This window comes from Salmo salar, chromosome 12 (assembly GCF_965601325.2).
Source record: "Salmo salar chromosome 12, fSalSal1, whole genome shotgun sequence".
NCBI classification, from domain to species: Eukaryota; Metazoa; Chordata; class Actinopteri; order Salmoniformes; family Salmonidae; genus Salmo; species Salmo salar.
The window spans coordinates 46521136-46541194 of record NC_138302.1 but is presented as its reverse complement, the minus strand read 5'-3'; the positions used below and the strand labels follow the sequence as shown (position 1 = coordinate 46541194).

At 41.2% G+C, this 20059-nt stretch overlaps 1 protein-coding gene across 1 annotated transcript in view; it reads right to left on the bottom strand.

The window, feature by feature from the left end:
* The window catches only part of LOC106565306 (cadherin-22-like), a 138792-nt gene extending 129292 nt beyond the window's left edge, over nucleotides 1–9500 (bottom strand). The window contains exon 1 of the mRNA XM_045691397.2: nucleotides 8229–9500. Within this exon, the coding sequence (XP_045547353.1) occupies nucleotides 8229–8456 (228 nt within the window). The 5' untranslated portion in view covers nucleotides 8457–9500. The remainder of the gene's footprint in view (nucleotides 1–8228) is intronic.
* Nucleotides 9501–20059: the final 10559 nt, after the last annotated feature.

Genomic DNA, 20059 nt, shown 5'->3' with positions numbered 1-20059 from the left:
ACATTCCTTGAGCACTACAGATATATCACAACAGATATATAATAGAAGTCCATGTGAAAATGTCATGGAATGCATTCGCTCAATTGCTTACGTTTTTAGTTGGTGGCCCACTGTTTGGTGGCATGCACATCTCACAGAGTGTGGGTTTAACTGAGTCTAACACATCTTGTATCTGCAATGAAACAAACGAATACAGCTTGAGACAAAGGTTGTGTCACCAAACAGTATGCTTTTATAATCTATGATCTATACATGTAACATTTCATTTTGTTTTATGTTTTGTGTACAATTTGATGGCTAGTGTCTTGTAAGCTAATATGGGCTAAGCAAAAAAAAAAAAAAAAAAACTATGAATGAATGAATCATTCAATCCATCCATCAATCAACCAATCAATCAATCATATATAGTAGAGGAAATACAATACTGTCTTGGTTTATAATATCTTTAAACCTGGTAGTTTTTAATGGTTTGAAACCTGCTATTACACTTTGGGTTTACTATATTTACTACAATAAAGGTGGAAAAGGTTTAATTCTCTTTCCCCCTTATACAAAAGGGTCATCATTCTAAGTATCCAGACCATTGGTTCAGATATGTTATTGTCCGATTGTATCTGAATGCCTCTGGCTGACAATGAGTTCAAATGTATCCTAAGTAGTTGTAAGTACCTATAACCACAGAATTAGAATGTGATTCTGTGGCTACGTTTACATAGGCAGCCCAATTCTGATATTTTGCCAATAACTGTTTATTTGATCTTTGGCCAAATAATTGGGCAAAACATCAGGATTGTGCTGCCTGTGTAAACGCAGCCATAGTCTATGTCTGTAACCTTCTACCTCCTGAATGTGGTTCAGCATTGGCATGGAACTATCTTAAATGGCTCTTAAGACTTAAGATTGTATAAACACTTTCAGATCTCTGCTTTATATTAATCTGCATGGAAACCTTGGAACACCTTTCCCTTTCAACCTTAGGTAAGCATTAGACCTGAACATCCTGGGTCCCAGTCTTTCTGACGGGTCGTCCCCAGGTGGTGAGTGTAGGCAACAACACCTCCAACACACTGATCCTCAACATGAGGGTCCCCCAGGGGTGTGTGTTCAGCCCCCTCCTGTACTCCCTGTTCACCCATGACTGCGTGGCTAGGCACGACCACAACCCTATCATCAAGTTTGCTGATGATGCAACAGTGGTAGGCCTGATCACCAACAACGATGAGACAGTCTACAGGAAGGAGGTTAGTGCCCTGGCAGAGTGGTGCTGGGGAAATAACCTCTCCCTCAACCTAAAAAAAATGAAGGAGCTGATCATGGACTACAGGAGACAGCAAAGAGAGCACGCCCCCCATCAACATCAATGGGCCACAGTGAAGACGGTCAGAAGCTTAAAGTTACTTGGCGTGCACATCATCAAGGACCTGAAATGGTCCGACCACACCGACACCGTGGTGAAGAAGGCGCAAAAGCACCTCTTCAACCTCAGGAGGCTAAAGAAATTTGGCATGGCCTCTAAGACCCTCACAAACTTCTACATGCATTCTGTCAGGCTCATATTAATCAGAATCATATTACAGGATTATACATCATGTGTGATTGTGTTGACAGATATATCTACTGTAAATCACGTCCAGATATGCTACTTATTTACATATTTTAACATGCACAGAAATAAACCACATCCATGTTCTCATTTTGGTAGGTATTTTCATTATTAAACATGTAATGAACTACACAGAGGGAAAAGTGCACCACGGACAGAACTCTTGTTAATGGATATGCACAAAAACACAAGAAAGAGAGAGAGAGCTCAACATTACAGTCGTGGCCAAAAGTTTTGAGAATGACACAAGTTTGTATGATGGAAATTTGCATATACTCCAGAATGTTATGAAGATTGATCAGATGAATTGCAATGAATTGCAAAGCCAAGTTTGCCATGCAAATGAACCGAATCCCCCAAAAACATTTCCACTTGCATTTCGTCCCTGCCACAAAAGGACCAGCTGACATCATGTCAGTGATTCTCTCGTTAACACAGGTGTGATTGTTGACGAGGATAAGGCTGGAGGTCACTCTGTCATGCTGATTGAGTTCGAATAACAGACTCGAAGCTTCAAAAGGAGGGTGGTGCTTGGAATCATTGTTCTTCCTCTGTCAACCATGGTTACCTGCAAAGGAAACACGTGCCGTCATCATTGCTTTGCACAAAAAGGGCTTCACAGGCAAGGATATTGCTGCCAGTAAGATTGCACCTAAATCAACCATTTATCGGATCATCAAGAATTTCAAGGAGAGCGGTTCAATTGTTGTGAAGAAGGCTTCAGGGCACCCAAGAAAGTCCAGCAAGCGCCAGGACCGTCTCCTAAAGTTGATTCAGCTGCGGGATCGGGGCACCACCAGTAAAGAGCTTGCTCAGGAATGGCAGCAGGCAGGTGTGAGTGCATCTGCATGCACAGTGAGGCGAAGACTTTTGGAGGATGGCCTGGTGTCAAGAAGGGCAGCAAAGAAGCCACTTCTCTCCTGGAAAAACATCAGGGACAGACTGATATTCTTCAAAAGGTACAGGGATTGGACTGCTGAGGACTGGGGTAAAGTCATTTTCTCTGATGAATCCCCTTTCCGATTGTTTGGGGCATCCGGAAAAAAGCTTGTCCGGAAAAGACAAGGTGAGCGCTACCATCAGTCCTGTGTCAAGCCAACAGTAAAGCATCCTGAGACCATTCATGCGTGGGGTTGCTTCTCAGCCAAGGGAGTGTGCTCACTCACAATTTTGCCTAAGAACACAGCCATGAATAAAGGATGGTACCAACACATCCTCCGAGAACAACTTCTCCCAACCATCCAGGAACAGTTTGCTGATGAACAATGCCTTTTCCAGCATGATGGAGCACCTTGCCATAAGGCAAAAGTGATAACTAAGTGGCTCGGGGAACAAAGCATCAATATTTTGGGTCCATGCCCAGGAAACTCCCCAGACCTTAATCCCATTGAGAACTTGTGGTCAATCCTCAAGAGGCGGGTGGACAAACAAAAACCCACAGGTTCTGACAAACTCCAAGCATTGATTATGCAAGAATGGGCTGCCATCAGTCAGGATGTGGCCTTGAAGTTAATTGACAGCATGCCAGGGCGGATTGTTGAGGTCTTGAAAAAGAAGGGTCAGCACTGCAAATATTGACTCTTTGTATCAACTTCATGTAATTGTCATTAAAAGCGTTTGACACTTATGAAATGCTTGTAATTATACTTCAGTATTCCATACTAACATCTGACAAAAATATCTAAAGACACTGAAGCAGCAAACTTTGTGAAAATTAATATTTGTGTCATTCTCAAAACTTTTGGCCACGACTGTACATTTAAACTACTCAATCAGTGTGATGGGCATTGACTAGAGCAGTGAAGTCAGGTATAGTTTCTGACGTCGCTATGCGCTGGATCGCTGAGAGGTGAGAGTCAGTAAGAGATGATCTGTGCCTTGACTTGTTATATTTCATTACTGAAAATGTCTGTTCACATACATAGGTTGAGCCAAACAGTACAAATATTTTCTCAGCATGACTCCTAATCTTTGGAAAGTTTTGTTCATCGAGAGATACATAGAACCTCGTCAGTGACATTGTTTTGAATAGTTATCCAATCACTGCATCAGACTGAAGATCGATAAGCTCAAGTTGCAGATCAGTGGGAGCGTTATCCACATTGAAGGTGAAACGAGAGGAAACCAACAGTATGTCATTTTCCAACACTTTGATATCCTCAAAATGACGAGAAAACTCACTGATCAAAGCACGCAGCAGCGATGTATACTTCTCCCGCTGGTCATCTGATAGGCAACAGACTAGTAGTCTGGTAGGTGGGGGAGATTGTTGGCTTCTACTTGGCGGGTCAGGAGGAGTAATTTTCACTTGAAGGCTTTGACAAGGCTCTACATCTGATATGCAAAAAAGGCCCTTCCCTTGTAGTTTGGAATTCAGTTCATTCATGAGGGCCATGATGTCCACAGTGAAGGCAAAATCAGCCAACCATTTTTTATCTTGCAGTTGAGGGAAATCCATATATTTTCCATTCATTTGCAAAAACTCAGCAATCTCCGACTTCAGGTCCCACAGCCTTTTAAGCACCTTCCCTAACCTCTCATGTTTGTGTGGTAGGGGAGATCTGCATGACCCGACAATGTCTCTTACAACAGTGAGACAAACCGCCTGCGGTTTAAAGATTTTGCTCTTGTGAATTTTCTCACTTTAGTGACGGTATCCACATGGTTCATTTTCATAACACATTTCCATAGCACCTCCTGATGAATAATACAACTCAGGAGAATTATGTTCTGATCTGGGTTCAGCTCAGCTACTTCATCTTGTATCCTTTTCAAAAGGCCAACGTTTTTTCCTGTCAAGTTTGGGAACCCATTAGTGGTCACACTGGATAACTTGTCAAAACTCAGTCCCAGCTTTGCCACACACTTATTAACCTCCTCCAATAAATCTTTCCCTATGGTTGTGCTCTTCATTGATTGCACTTAAGCAAACTCCTCTGTAATTTCAAAGTCTGGGGTTATGCCTCGTAAGAATATCAACAACTGTGCCATGTCACATGCATCACTGCTCTCATCCAGGCCAAGGAGAAATAGGTGAAATCCTTTACCTTGTCTTTGAACCTTTGTTACATATTCTCTGCGATGTCCTCAACACGCCGTGTCACTGTTCGTCTTGACAGGGAAACATTTTCAAACAGCTCTTTCTTGTTGGGGCAAAGTATTGCTGCAGAGTCAATTAAATATTCTTTAATGAATTCGCCCTCAGCGAATGGCTTGCTTTTGTAAGCAATTTTGTGGGACAGTATATAGCTATCTCTCGCAATTCCGTTGTTTCCTAAATGCAGTTTTGTGAAAAGTCCTTGCTGCTTTTGCAACTGAGAAAGCAACTATTTCGATGCACTTGCCCTCTGCTCAGAAAACATAGTCCTATATTTCTCTGCTCGCTTCGTCTGGAAGTGTCGGGACAAGTTGTAGTCTTTCATGACATTGATGCTCTCTTTGCACACTAAGCACACAGCTTTCCCTGATACCTCAATAAATAAATATTTCGATGTCCACTCTTGCTGGAGCACCCTACATTCATTGTCTACTTTCCTTTTAGTTTTGCGAAATTTCTAGCTAGCTACTATTTGTAACTGTGACATCTTTGTCAGCCTGTCAGTCACTGTCTGTCCTCGTGCAGTTGTTATTTATATGTGCCTTCAAAATAAATGTTCCACAAGCGGTGAGAGTTAAATCATTACACAAAGGCGAATATTCATTGGGCTTTTAATTTGAATAACAAAAGTTTTTCAAAACTTTACTATCATTCAACACCATAGTACCCTCCAAACTCATCATTAAGCTTGAGACCCTGGGTCTCGATCCTGCCCTGTGCAACTGTGTCCTGGACTTCCTGACGGGCCGCCCCCAGGTGGTGAAGGTAGGAAACCACATCTCCACTCCGCTCATCCTCAACACTGGGGCCCCACAAAGGTGTGTTCTCAGCCCCCTCCTGTACTCCCTGTTCACCCACGACTGCGTGGCCATGCACGCCTCCAACTCAATCATCACGTTTGCAGACGACACTACAGTGGGAGGCTTGATTACCAACAACGACGAGACAGCCTACAGGGAAGAGGTGAGGGCCCTCGGAGTGTGGTGTCAGGAAAATAACCTTTCACTCAATGTCAGCTAAACAAAACACCCCCCCCCCCCCCATCCACATCGACAGGACAACAGTGGAGAAGGTGGAAAGTTTTAAGTTCCTCGGTGTACATATCACTGATAAACTGAAATGGTCCACGCATACAGCCAGTATGATGAAGAAGGCGCAACAGCGCCTCTTCAACCTCAGGAGGCTAAAAAATGTGGCTTGTCACCCGAAAACACTCACTAACTTTTACAGGTGCACAATTGAGAGCATCCTGTCATGCTGTATCACCGCCTGGTACGGCAACTGCACCACCCACAACCGCAGGGCTCTCCAGAGGGTGGTGAGGTCTGCACAATGCATCACCAGGGGCAAACTACCTGCCCTCCAGGACACCTAAAACACCCGATGTCAAAGGAAGGCAAAAAAGATCATCAAGGACAATAACCACCCGAGCCACTGCCTGTTCACCCCGCTTCCATCCAAAAGGCGAAGTCAGTACAGGTGCATCAAAGCTGGGACAGAGAGATGGTAGCTGTTCTTCAATCTCAAGGCCATCAGATTGTTAAACAACCACCACTAGCACAGAGAGGCGGCTGCCTACCTAGAGACTTGATATCATTGGCCACTTTAATAAATGGAACACAGTCACTTTAATAATGGCACTTTAAGAATGTTTACATATCTCGCATTACTCATCTCATATTGTAACGCCCTGGCCATAGAAAGGTTTTTTTTGTTCGTTATTTTGGTTAGGCCAGGGTGTTACATTGGGTGGGCGTTCTATGTTCTTTTTTCTAGGTTGGTTTGTTTCGTTGATTTTGGCCGTGTGGCTTCCAATCAGGCACAGCTGTAGTTTGTTGTTGCTGATTGGGAGTCACACATAAGTAGCCTGTTTTTTCCTTTGGGGGTGTGGGTGATTGTTTTCTGTTTCGTTCATTTTTGACCAGACAGGACTGTTTGCTGTCGTTGCTGTTTAGTGTTTTGTTTATAGTGGTTCATTTTATTAAATATTCAAAATGAATACACATCCTCCGCTGCACCTTGGTTTTATTACGATGACAGCCCTTACACATATGTGTGTACTATATCCTTCACTATCTATTCTTTACTATCAATTGCATCTTGCTGCTCTGTCACTGCTCATCTATATATTTTATACTTATATATTCTTATCCCATTCCTTTACTAGATTGTGTGTATTATGTTTTGTTGTGGAATTTGGTAGATATTATGTTTTGTTGTGGAATTGTTAGATATTACCTGTTAGATACTGCTGCACTGTCGGATCTAGAAGCATAAGCATTTCACTACACTTGCAATAACATCTGCTAACCATGTATATGTGACCATAAAATTTGATTTGATTTGACATGAGTTTTGACTGAACTACTAGTCTCAAACCAGGAAATGGGTAACACATACTGTAGATAAATACTGAATGGGATAATAAAGCTTTCAGAATTTGAATATTGAACTTAGCAGAAGGGGGGAATCAGACAGACGGACAGATCATAGAAGGCCAAGGAAATTCATTACCCAAATGTATCAAACAAAGCTGCCAGTTTATTGCGATGTGAGTGGCCATTTAGTGAAACTAATATTTCATTAGCAGATTAATGGCCAGTAGGACAGCCTTGGCAGCTTTGCTGAGTTGGGCGAGAAGAAGTTGTCTAAATGTCCCACACTGGCCGTATTTAATCCTATATTGCTCTAATTAAATTTTTTGATATCCTTACCGATGGATGAGTCCGGCAACATCACCACCAAGCTACTATTAATAGTCCTGGCTTGTGCCCCGGCTTCATGGACAGCAATAACTCTGGGTAATTTTATTAATAAAATCATCTCTCTTTCTCTCCCCCTTGCTATGCCCCTACCACGTTTATATATCAGTGCCTCGCTTGCCCCCGCCACACTCTCCCGTAATGAATCACTTCGAAATGCATGAATCCTCTCTCTCCACCTCTCATTCTTTTGAGCTCATCTTTGCTCATGCTCAGTCTGTTTGTTTTTTCGTCTGTCTGTCTTTCTGTCCATCTGTATGTGTGTCTGTTCATCTGTCTGTCCGTCTGTCTGTTTCTTTATCTTCATGCCCCACCCCACCCTCTTTCTCTCCTCTGCTCATTCTCTCTATCGGTCTGGCTAAGGCCTATCATGTATCCTGTCTGAATAGATAGCACAATCTGTCTCCTAATAGAAAAAGAATACAGTGGTAGATGGGGAGGCCTGGGGGTAATTCCTGCCTTTATAAGGAAAAGCATTCAGACTAGAGTTTAAAATATTAATTCACGATTATCAATTGCTAATGACTGAATTCAGACAATCATGGGTATGCAGTAAAAATGTACCAGCACCTTCCCTATTTCTTTTGCTTTTGCCATCTTATCTTTTCCAATCATAACATGTCATACAAATCAAATCGCAATCAACTCATAAGTAAGATATGAATGAGGATAGGATGTCTGGGGATGTTTCGAGCAAAGACTTCAACTGTTATGTTAGTGTTATCCCCCTAAACACACAAAAATCTCTCAGACATAGTTGGCTTACCTTTCCAACGTAGAGTGGTTCCGTGCCCGTGTACTCCTCCACCACAAAGAACTGGTTCCACACCCATCCTCTCTTCACTCGTTCATGGGACATGAGCTCCTGCTCCTTCGTTTCACCCTTGGCCACGCCATTAGTCCTTGTGGTCTCTGACCATCCACAACTACAGCAATGCAAAAGCCAAAGGGCCGTCAACAGGCTGCAAGCTCCCAGTCTCCAACAGGGAGCCATTTTGGAAAATCCTGATTGGCTCTACATGTGACGGAGATTACCGAAGAGGTGAAAAGAGTCCTCAAGCCAGCAATGTTGAAGAACAAACACTCCAAGGACAACCAAGATTTCTGTTCTAGGACTCTTGGATTAATTCACAAGATTCTTGAGTATTCAATTGTCTTAAATTGTTCCGTCTCAGGATGCAGGGCATGTCATGACACGCCATGATTCGGTGAATTTAGAAAGACTGCAGAATGTTTTTTCTCTTTGCAGAAGAAACTTGACAAATCATTTTGAAACAGATTTATCTTTCCCATGTGATCTTCGCCATTGAGTTTTTCCAGACTTATCTCCACTGTCTGTCTACACTGGTATCAAATCCATTCTGATAACAGATGTGTTTTGTTACTGTACAAGGGAAAACTGCATTCAAGATTTCCAAGACTTTATGGGTAGCACAGTTTCACGTTGTTGATGGCAGCACCACAATCTCTAAAAAAGTATGGTGTTGAAGGGAGTGGGCCTGATATTGATACAAAACTCCCTGAGAATTCAAATTGACAATTTCAATCCATACATGGTATTTTTTTTATTATTCAAACACATTCATTTGGGAAATCCTGCAATGGACAAGCTCCGTTGAATAGAAGATCATGGGACCTATAACCATTGAAATGGCCTTGGTATCATTATCAAGGTCAATTTGGGATGCAACTGGTAAAACAAGGTTCAAATCTTACTGAAAACCTTGGGTATCTCACCACTAACTCCAAACTATTGGAGCTGATTGACACTAAAATTCATAGTTATTATCTTTCAAGATATCTTTATTTTGTATTTTCAAATTAAAATGTATTTCAAAGAAATGCAGGTCATTCGGATACTAGATTCCTCAGATCCACAGATTACAAGCTTCTCTCTAGGTCCAGGACCCTAGGGTTGTGTATGGTCCAGCGACCATCTCTTTTCACTCCATTGCAGTATTAGGGAACTCCATTGGCTCAGATCTTATTCCATTCCAGAATTCTTCTGGATGATTCAGGCATAGAGAGGGCCCACACAAAACCTGAAAAAGACAAGAAGGAAAAGTATAGGTTACCATCACATTTTCCTGTAGAACAAAAGGCATTTATCACTGGTTGGGCTTTACACTGCAGTGTTTTTCATCATATATGAAATTGTATAAATGTTTTAAATGCATACTGCAAACACAAAACGTGCCTAAAGCTCAACTCATTTATCGTTCAAACTAAATTAAATTACATTATCTCTCCAAAACGTGCACGTCTTTTCATGCCAACTTTCTTCTAGCTCTTCACAACTCGAGCCACAATAATGAAAATGTGTTGTTTTTGTTTGGATTATCTGGAGGGAACTGTTTTCAGCCTGCCATTTGTTGTGTTCGGCAAGCACCCAAACAATGTGCTCTGAGCACAAGAGCGATGGCACAGTACTGTATGAGGGGAGCGCGCGCCAGGTGTGTGGAGGGGAGGATGGAGAAGAATAGAGGCAAGAGAGAAAAAGGTGGATGGCTCTAAGTCACGATTCAGGCCCCTAGCAACTGTCTGCCTCAGTCCGGCCAACCAAGTGGGCCTAACCCCGGCCAGCTGATTAATTGCATGAGGGAACACTAATTGGATAAAAGTATTAATCAATTAATTCAATCCCTCATGGCAACAACCCCCTAATACTTCAAACAAACAATGCAGGAAGATATTGTGATTAAGACAGGGCTTTGCGTTGTATTTGGGCAGCAAGGTAGGTATCAGACACGCTTCCTGAACACATATTGAATCCCGAAATCGAAATTCCAACATGCCATGAATAACAATTACTACGTTTTGTAAGGAGAATATAACTTTTATATAGATATTGTATACAAAGTACAACATCTGTGAAGTGTAAACACACAGTATCTTCACATCATAAGATGCCCCTGTGTGATATACAGGCCAATCGAATAAAATGCACAGCTTCATGGCAGACTGCACATTGAATTGTTGAAAGCACTTCAGTTATGGATTCTTCCAATTCTGGCCTCATGCTTTCCATTTGATTTTGTCATGTCTTTGGCTGTGAAATGCTGTGCTCTGATAGCTTTGTGTTCTATCTTATTTAATACTGAGTAATAGCACTACAGTTTGCTGCTCTGTCCCGCATCTATGAATCGTTGTGATGTTAAAAGGTTATGACATATGTGACATTTAGAGCAAGAAGTGGCAAAGATGAATCAAGTCACAATTCAACATGACTGTTTGATACAACGGGGAAAACCCTGACAACTGGGAGGGGAAACACCTGGGTCAAACACGCACCATCAATGGACAAAACAGCACTTCACTTTTTATCAACCAGGATTTTAGAATACGAAATGGTAACAAAAAGATAATACAATGAAAATAAAATATGAAATCAAATTTAATATGGTAAAAATGACATCGCAAGTCTTCTGCTCGACTTTAATTGATCCAAAATATAGTTTTCATTTGTTTCAGCTAAAGAGCTGACTTCAAAGTTAAAAAGCATTGTTTATTCCTTTCCGCCTCAAAGGCAAATGACGGGGAAAAAACACAGATTACCGTAAATTCCGGACTATAAGCCGCAACTTTTTTCCCACGCTTTGAACCTCACGGCTTAAACAGTGACGCGGCTAATATATGGATTTTTCCCGCTTTCCAAAAAAACACATTCTGTGACGTGCTCAGTTTTTTGGCGGCATGAAGCTTTCATTAGACCAATGAAAATGCCGAACGGGTTAAGGTCAAACAACTTTTTTGTTTACTGTTTAGATTAAATCGAGCGCGCTCAAACTTCCCATCATTCTGATTACGGTAGTCATTTTGTCACCCTGATTCCTGGGGGCACAACAAAGTATTTGCAGCCACTCGACATCAGTGTAAATCGTGCATTTAAGGTGGCGCTCCGTGTTCAGTGGGAGGCTTGGATGACAAGTGGGGAGAAATCCTTCACTGAAACGGGCCGCATGCGAAGAGCAACTTATGGTCAAGTCTGTCAGTGGGTCCTGACAGCGTGGAGCATTGTCAAAAAATCCACTATCATCAACGGGTTTCGAAAGGCTGGACTGCTGCGTATTGAAGAGGGCTCAGCGGGGGATTTGCCTCCGGATGAAAGTGACGAGAGCGACAATGAAAACGGTCCAATATCGGATGAAGAAATTCTGAGGCTATTCAACTCCGAGTGGTTTCAGTGGTTCAGTGCACCGGAGGAGGAAGATAGTGACCAATGACTTTCTTGGTAGGCTACTGTTTACTGCAAATTTTGTATTTTTTGTTACAAGCAGTGTTTCGATAAAGCCTATTTATTTTTGTTACAAGCCGTGTTTCGTTAAAGCCTATTTATTTTTGTTACAAGCCGTGTTTCGTTAAAGCCTGTGTAAAGTTCATTTGTTTCAATGTAGGCACCTGTGGCTTATAGACATGTGCGGCTTATTTATGTTCAAAATAATATATATTTTTTTATTCAGTGGGTGCGGCTTATATTCAGGTGTGCTTAATAGTCCGGAAATTACGGTAATTTATTTCCTATCTACGCTTTCCCTGCCCCCTTAAATGTAGGTATTTTAACTGTGTGCTTGGCAGTGCATATATGATTAATTAGAAACTATTTGTATCAAACACTTTTCTGGGTAAAATTACAGCTCTTAAGTTGCTCTGTAAACCGAAACACTTGCTTGACTCCGAACCGCTTGTCATTTCAAAACAGCAACCAGACTACCAGCTCACTCTGAATTTCATTAAGTACCTATGCATTTACTCTTAATTAGGTGTAAAAAAAAGTATGCAACCCTAATGAGTTTGAGAGAGAAGTCACGGATGTTCGTTGCTAGTAGCCAGGGCTAATTAGCGCTGTGTCAATGAATGCCCTTCCGAGCAGGAGCCAGCTAGCTAGCCGATACAGTACAGTCACAAGGCATCTCTTCCACCCCAAAAGCTATTGGCAAGTCCTGTGCAGTCATTCGTGACATATTAGGGTGGTGGATTGATTTTAAAGCATGGCTGCTGCTTCTCATCAGTGGCCATGCCCAGAGTAGGCCCCCTGTCAGCTGGCAAGCGGCAGACGACGGATTGGGAGAAGGATCACTGCAAAGTGATGGGCATGGTGAGGCCAGTGACAGGGAGACAGGCCATCTCAGTCACTCCCCTCTCCCACATTCTCCCCATTACACCCATCTCTTCATCAGCTCTTGCTTTCTCTCTCTGGTTCTCTTTCTCATCCTCCTCTTTTTCCAAATGGTCTCCTCCCTCTCTCTCCTCCTCCTTTTCTCCCACGCTGTCTCCATCTTCCCATATCTCCACCTCCTCTCCCACTGTCTCCACCTCTCCATCCTTCTCTTTTCCTTCCTCTTCTCCCACTCTTCTACCTCTCCCTCTCTCCTCCTCTCTCCTCTAATATCCCTCCATACTCTTCTTCTCTCTGTCTGCAGACAAAGGCTACTATTTATCCATTGATGTTCATTCATTTCATAGCTTGTGTCTGCTATTGACAGTATGTGCTTTTTTGTGGTTTAGTAGAATAGTTTAATAACAAAAACTGTATATTAAAATTGAATTGTGTTGATGACACTTGTACAAGGATTTCCAATCTTTCTCTGTTCTCTATGTTTTCAAATCCCTGATCCTTGTCTTTCTGCCTTTTAACTCTATCCGCTTCCGTCTGTCACTCTCGTAGTCTCTCCTACTTTTCCTCAGTCACCTCAGTTGGGCCCTGTTCCTTTCAATGTCTCTCACCGTGTCTCCCTTTCTCTCCCTGACTCTCTACACCATTCTACTATTTAATTCTTCAGGTTTGTATAGCCATCTGGCCTTCTCTTCCTTTATTCCCTTTTTATGTTTAATTTTCCATCTATTTTGCTCACCCTGCATTACCCCATCTCTCAAAGTCTGTCTCGCTCTCTTTTTCCTCCTCTTTCAATCTCTTCATCATGCTCCCTCAAGTAATCGCACTCTGTCCATGTCCTTGTCATGTATACTAGTGAGGGAGGTTTACTGTTCCAACAAGTGAGTAAAAAAAGAATGGCCACCACGTTGGTTACTTTAAAGAACTAATCCGCAGTTGAAACAATAACAAAGCAGGCACCCTGCCACAGAGCTATGGATGCAAGGACTGACCATTCATGATATCAAAAAAATCTATGCTTTAACCATGTTTTCAGATTATACAGTGTTTGTTTATATTTACATTGTTTACAAACATTGGAGTAAAATAAGGTTATATTTTGGGATCTGATGTGGTATGACAGTTGAACAGCTCATGCGGCGTTTCTAAGTTATATTATTAAAAAAATCTATGGATATTAATGACGGTCGCCTAGGATAGGGGGCGCCACAGCGCATTTTGAAAAAAAATTCTGCCCATTTTAAACGGCCTACTACTCAAACTCAGAAGCTAGGATATGCATATAAAAAACACCCTAAAGTTTCTAAAACTGTTTGAATGGTGTTTGTGAGTATAACAGAACTCATATGGCAGTCAAAACCCCGAGAAAGATGGAAACAGGAAGTGGAATTCTGAATTGCGAACTCAACTTCATCACGTTGCCTATTAATCACACCGTGAGCTATGGTTCATTGAGCACTTCCTATTGCTTCCACTAGATGTCCCCAGTCTTTACAAAGTGGTTTGAGTCTCCTACTGTTAAAACTGAATGAATGAGACGCTGTGGAACGTGGTCACACGGAGAGGGCCATCACCATTATGACGCCGGCGCCCCTTTCGAAACGTTTTGAAACACCATGCAATCGTCCCCCTCGAATCTTATTGGCTCTCTTGTTGAAAAACGCCCTGAAGATTTATGTTTGACATGTTTGAACGAACCTAAATGGGAAAAAAATGCATTTTCTCGAAATGGCTGTCCCGCGGCCGACGGAGCATTTGGATCAGCCTTCAGACGCGCTAACAAGAACAAGCTCTTGGAACATAAAGGAGCAATTTTTTCAAACGAAAATACATTTGTTGTGGACCTGGGATTCCTGGAAGTGCTTTCTGATGAAGACAACCAATGGTAAGGGATTATTGACAATAGTATACAAGACTAGATGTGATATGCGATTGTTCCAAGATGGCGCTGACCTGTAACGTTAGCCTATCCCCTTTCATCGTAAAGTATGATTACCCAGTAAAGTTAATTTAAAATCGGGCATTACAGGTGCTTTCAAGAGATATTCATCTATAAATCTTAGAATGACAATATTAAATTTTAAAAACAAAAATTTTGAATAGTAATTTAGTAAATTGTAGCTCTGTTTCATCGGATGCATTTGAGGGAAAATAGTTAGTCAACGTTACGCACCGATGTAAAATGCTGTTTTTATATATAAATATGAACTTTATTGAACAAAAGAATGCATGTATTGTGTAACATGATGTCCTAGGTGTGTCATCTGATGATGATTGTCAAAGGTTAGTGCTGCATTTAGCTGTTTTTTGGATATTTGTGATGCATGTGGTTGGTCGGAAAATGGCTATGTGGCTACTTTTACGATATACTCCTCTAACATAATCTAATGTTTTGCTTTTGCTGTAAAGCCTTTTTGAAATCGGTCAACGTGGTTCGATTCAGGAGAGGTGTATCTATAAAACGATATAATTTGAAAAAAATTTGAAAAAAAACAATTATAAAATTTTGTTATGCTAATGGCGATATGATTTTTCGCTGGATGTCGCTCAGGGGTTAATCATTAATTTATGAATGTAGCCACTGCAGATTTCCCCTTTAAACACATCTGACAGCAGAGCTGTGTCCTAGTATCACTGCAACATCATCAAATTTCTCCTATAACAGCTCGTCATTTCAGGGGTGCAAGAAATACAGACAGAATTGATTAAAATCTAAGGGGGGTGAGGGATTATATTTGTAAGCTAATAGCCTGAGGTTAACACATACCCCTCCCCATCCTCCCTCCTGTGTTTTCTATATTATTTGTTTTGAATATGCATCTGCAGCACTGTCCCTGCGATGGATGAAAGCGATCATCAAAGCAGGACCCACGAGGAGTTCAGACAGTCTGCTTATTCAAGTAAGCTCCGCTGCCAGAGTCAAATCCCCTTCGCTATGCTTATAAAAAAAGTTGATTTTTGTCATCTCAAATCCTAATTTGTCACAGTTGCTTGGGTTCCATGGCCCCAGTTTCGGGGAGAAAAACCACAAAAAGCAGCATACACAACAAAAACATTGCTTTGCAGTGAAATGTTTATGTGGTTGCGCTTTATCTGGAGTAGTCTGGTTCAGGATTGACAAAGAGTGGGTTGTGAATTCAGTAGGCTGAAAAGATAGCAATGATGCTCACACAGGAGTATTATAACTCTGGTCAAACCATTTGAAACTTGTCATAATAGTTTAAAAGTATATCCGTAAAAGCAAACATTTTATCAAATCAAGCTTTATTGATATAGCACATTTCAGACATGAATTCAACACAATGCGCATCACAGGAAACATTTTTGTTGTTGTTGTACTTTTACCCCTTTTTCGTGATATCCAATTGGTAGTTACAGTCTTGTCCAATCGCTGCAACTACCGTACAGACTCAGGAGAGGCGAAGGTCAAGAGCAATGTGTCCTCCAAAACATGACCCTGCCAAGCCGCACTGCTCGCTTAACCCGGAAGCCAGCAGCAACAATGTGTCGGAGGAAACACCATACAACTGGAAACCAGGGTCAGGTTGCAGGCGCCTGGACCGCCACAAGGAGTCGCTAGAGTGCGATGGGACAAGGACATCCCGGCCGGCCAAACCCTCCCTAACCCGGACAATTGTGCTCTGCCTCATGAGTCTCCCGGTCACAGCCGGCTGTGACACAGCCTGGGATCGTGCCTTAGACCTCTGTGCAACTCGGGAGGCTCTAGGAAAAAACGTTATTTTTAAACTATGAAAATAAAAACATTAATATTTAATACACAACAAACATAAGAGGATAAAAACAAAAGAATAACAATAAAAACTGAAAGACTTAAAAAGCACCGTAAGGAAAAGCAACACTAAAAAGGTGTTTTAATATCTCTTTAAAATATGTCCAAAGTCCCCCCCCCCCCCAGGTTCTCTGGCAGGCAGGCTATTTCAGAGGCAGGGGGCATAGTAACTAAAGGCTGCCTCTCCATGCCTCTTGGTCCTAGGCTTTGGGATAGTTAAAATGCCAGTGCCAGAGGACATGAGGGACCTACTGGGTACATAACTCAAAAGCATGTCTGATATGTATTGTGGTGCACAATCGTAGACTGATAAATAAACATAAAATGATTTCTAAAACTCACTGGCAGCCAGTGCAGAGACTTTAAAATCTGTATGTTTTGCAGTTGACCAATGGATTTCTTGGGTAGACCAAACAGGAGAGCATTACAGTAGTCAAGCCTGCTTGTAATAAAAGCATGGATGAGTCTCTCTGTATCAGCACCTTGGCAATGTTCCTTAGGTGGTAAAAAGCTATTTTGGTCACATTCTTAATGTGTGATTCGAAATTGAGTTCAGAATCTAAAATGACACCTAGGTTTTTTACCTGGTGTTTTATCTTTATTGCCCGTGAATTAAAATGTGAAGCCAGATTCTCTCTCTGTGCTTTGGCTCCAATGATAAGTACCTCGGTGTTGTCTTGATTTAGCTGGAGGAAGTAGTGAGCCATCCAAAAACTGTCGACTGGTTAAAAAAGTCCTAAACCAATTTAAAACTGGACCGTTGGAAAACGACTTGCCTTGAATGACATTGTGTTTAGCTTAAAATATTTGCTTAAGCTACCAACACTTGTGCATTGTGGGTAGGTAATGACAGAATAGAATACAACATAATATCCATATCTACAGTGGAAAGAAAAAGTATGTGAACCCTTTGGAATTACCTGGATTTCTGCATAAATTTGTCATAAAATTTGATCTGATCTTCATATTAGTCACAACAATAGACAAACACAGTGTGCTTAAACTAATAACACAAATGATTGTATTTTTCTTTTCTGTATTGAATACATCATTTTAACATTCACAGTGTAGGAAAAAGTATGTGAACCCCTAGGCTAATGATTTTTCCAAAAGCTAATTCGTGTCAGGAGTCAGATAACCTGTAGTCCAATCAATGAGACGAGATTGGAGATGTTGGTTAGAGCTGCCTTGCCCTATAAAAAAACACTAACAAAATGTGAGTTTGCTATTCACAAGAAGCATTGCCTGATGTGAATCATGTCTCGAACAAAAGAGATCTCAGAAGACCTAAGATTAAGAATTGTTGACTTGCATAAAGCTGGAAAGGGTTACAAAAGTATCTCTAAAAGCCTTGATGTTCATCAGTCCACAGTAAGACAGAAAGTTTACCACTGTTGCTTCTCTCCCTAGGAGTGGCCGTCCTGCAAAGATGACTGCAAGAGCACAGTGCAGAATGATAAATAAGGTTAAGAAGAATCCTTGAGTGTCAGCTAAAGACTTACTGAAATCTCTGGAACATGCTAACATCTCTGTTGACAAGTTTAAGATATGTAAAACACTAAACAAGAATGGTGTTCATGGGAAGACAACACGGAAGAAGCTACTGCTGTCACAAAAAAAATATTGCTGCACGACTGAAGTTCAAAAAAAGAGCACCTGGATGTTCCACAGCGCTTATGGAAAAATATTCTGTGAACAGATTCAATTAAAGTTGAGTTGTTTGGAAGGAACACACCACACTACGTGTGGAGAAAAAAAGCACACCAACATCAAAACCTCATCCCAACTGTAAAGTATGGTGGAGGGAGCATCATGGTTTGGGGCTGTTTTTCTACCTCAGGGCCAAGACAGCTTGCTATCAGCAACGGGAAAATTAAGTTTATTAAGACATTTTGCAGGAGAATGTAAGGCTATCTGTCCGCCAATTGAAGCTCAATAAAAGTTAGGGGGATGGAACAGGACAACGACCCAAAACACAGAAGTAAATCAACAACAGAATGGCTTCAACAGAATAAAATATGCCTTCTGCAATGGCCCAGTCAGAGTCCTGACCTCAACCTGATTTAAAATGCTGTGAAATGACCTCAAAAGTGGTTCACACCAGACATTCTAAGAAAATTGCTGAACTGAAACAGTTTTGTAAAGATGAATGGTCCAAAATTCCCCCGACCACTGTGTAGGTCGAATCTGCAACTACAGAAAACATTTGGTTAAGTTTATTGCTGCCAGGGTCAACCAGTTATTAAATCCAAGGGTCCACATACTTTTTCCACCCTACACTGTGAATGTTTACACAGCGTGTTCAATAAAGACATGAAAACGTATAATTGTGTGTATGTTATTAGTTTAAGCAGACTGTGTTTGTCTATTGTTGTGACTTAGATGAAGATCAGATCAAATTTTATGACCAATTTATGCAGAAATCCAGGTAAATCCAAAGGGTTCACATACTTTTTCTTGACACCGTACCTGGATAAGAGAGTATTTGCTTCATGGACCATCATATTGTATAAATGTGTTTTGCAAATCTCTTTATTTACACACCAAAATGGAGTAAGTTAATACAAAAGATCATTTGGATGCACTGGCTGTAAAAACATTCCTCACAAATTATGGAATTTGCTAAAATATCTAATTATGCATTCAAACATCTCCAGACACGACACTGAAACATTGACTCATGAATTATTAAAAACCCCTCTGATGTTGTGATAATCCAGACATTTGGCTACATCCAGACAGCAATGCTCCAGAGACAATTATTGTTCGGAAACTTCACCTTGAGAAAAGCATTCTGCACATAAAAGACCCTGTGTCCTATTGGCAAGTCAATGATGCAGCCAGCTGAGATCAGAGACGAGAATCTGAATTGACCGCGTTAGCCAGGAAAATGTCTGGGAAAACTGTCCAAAGAACGCTGAACCACGCTGCTACATATTAAGCCATGTGTTTACTTATGGGATATAATGAGAAATAACATACACTGAGTATAAATCAAATCAAATCAACATGTATGGGTCACATACACATATTTTGCAGATGTTATTACAGGTGTAGCAAAATGCTTGTGTTCCTAGCTCCAACAGTATTTAACAACTCACAACAATACACACAAATCTTAAAGAAATATATACAGTTGAAGTCTGAAGTTTACATATACTTAGTTTGGAGTCATTAAAACTTGTTTTTCAACCTCTCCACAAATGTCTTGTTAACAAACTATAGCTTTGGCAAGTCGGTTAGGACATCTACTTTGTGCATGACACAAGTCATTTTTCCAACAATTCTTTACAGACAGATTATTTCACTGTATAACAATTCCAGTGGGTCAGAAGTTCACACACACGAAGTTGACTGTGCCTTTAAACAGCTTGGAAACTTCCAGAAAAGGATGTCATGACTTTAGAAGCTTCTGATAGGCTAATTGACATAATTTGAGTCAATTGGAGGTGTACCTATGGATGTATTTCAAGGCCTACCTTCAAACTCAGTGCCTCTGCTTGACATCATGGGAAAATCAAAAGAAATCTGCCAAGACCTCAGAAAAACATTTGCAGACCTCCACAAGTCTGGTTCATCCTTGGGAGCAAATTCCAAATGCCTGAAGGTACCACGTTCATCTGTACAAACAATAGTACGCAACTATAAACACCATGGGACCACGGAGCCATCATAACGCTCAGGAAGGAGACGC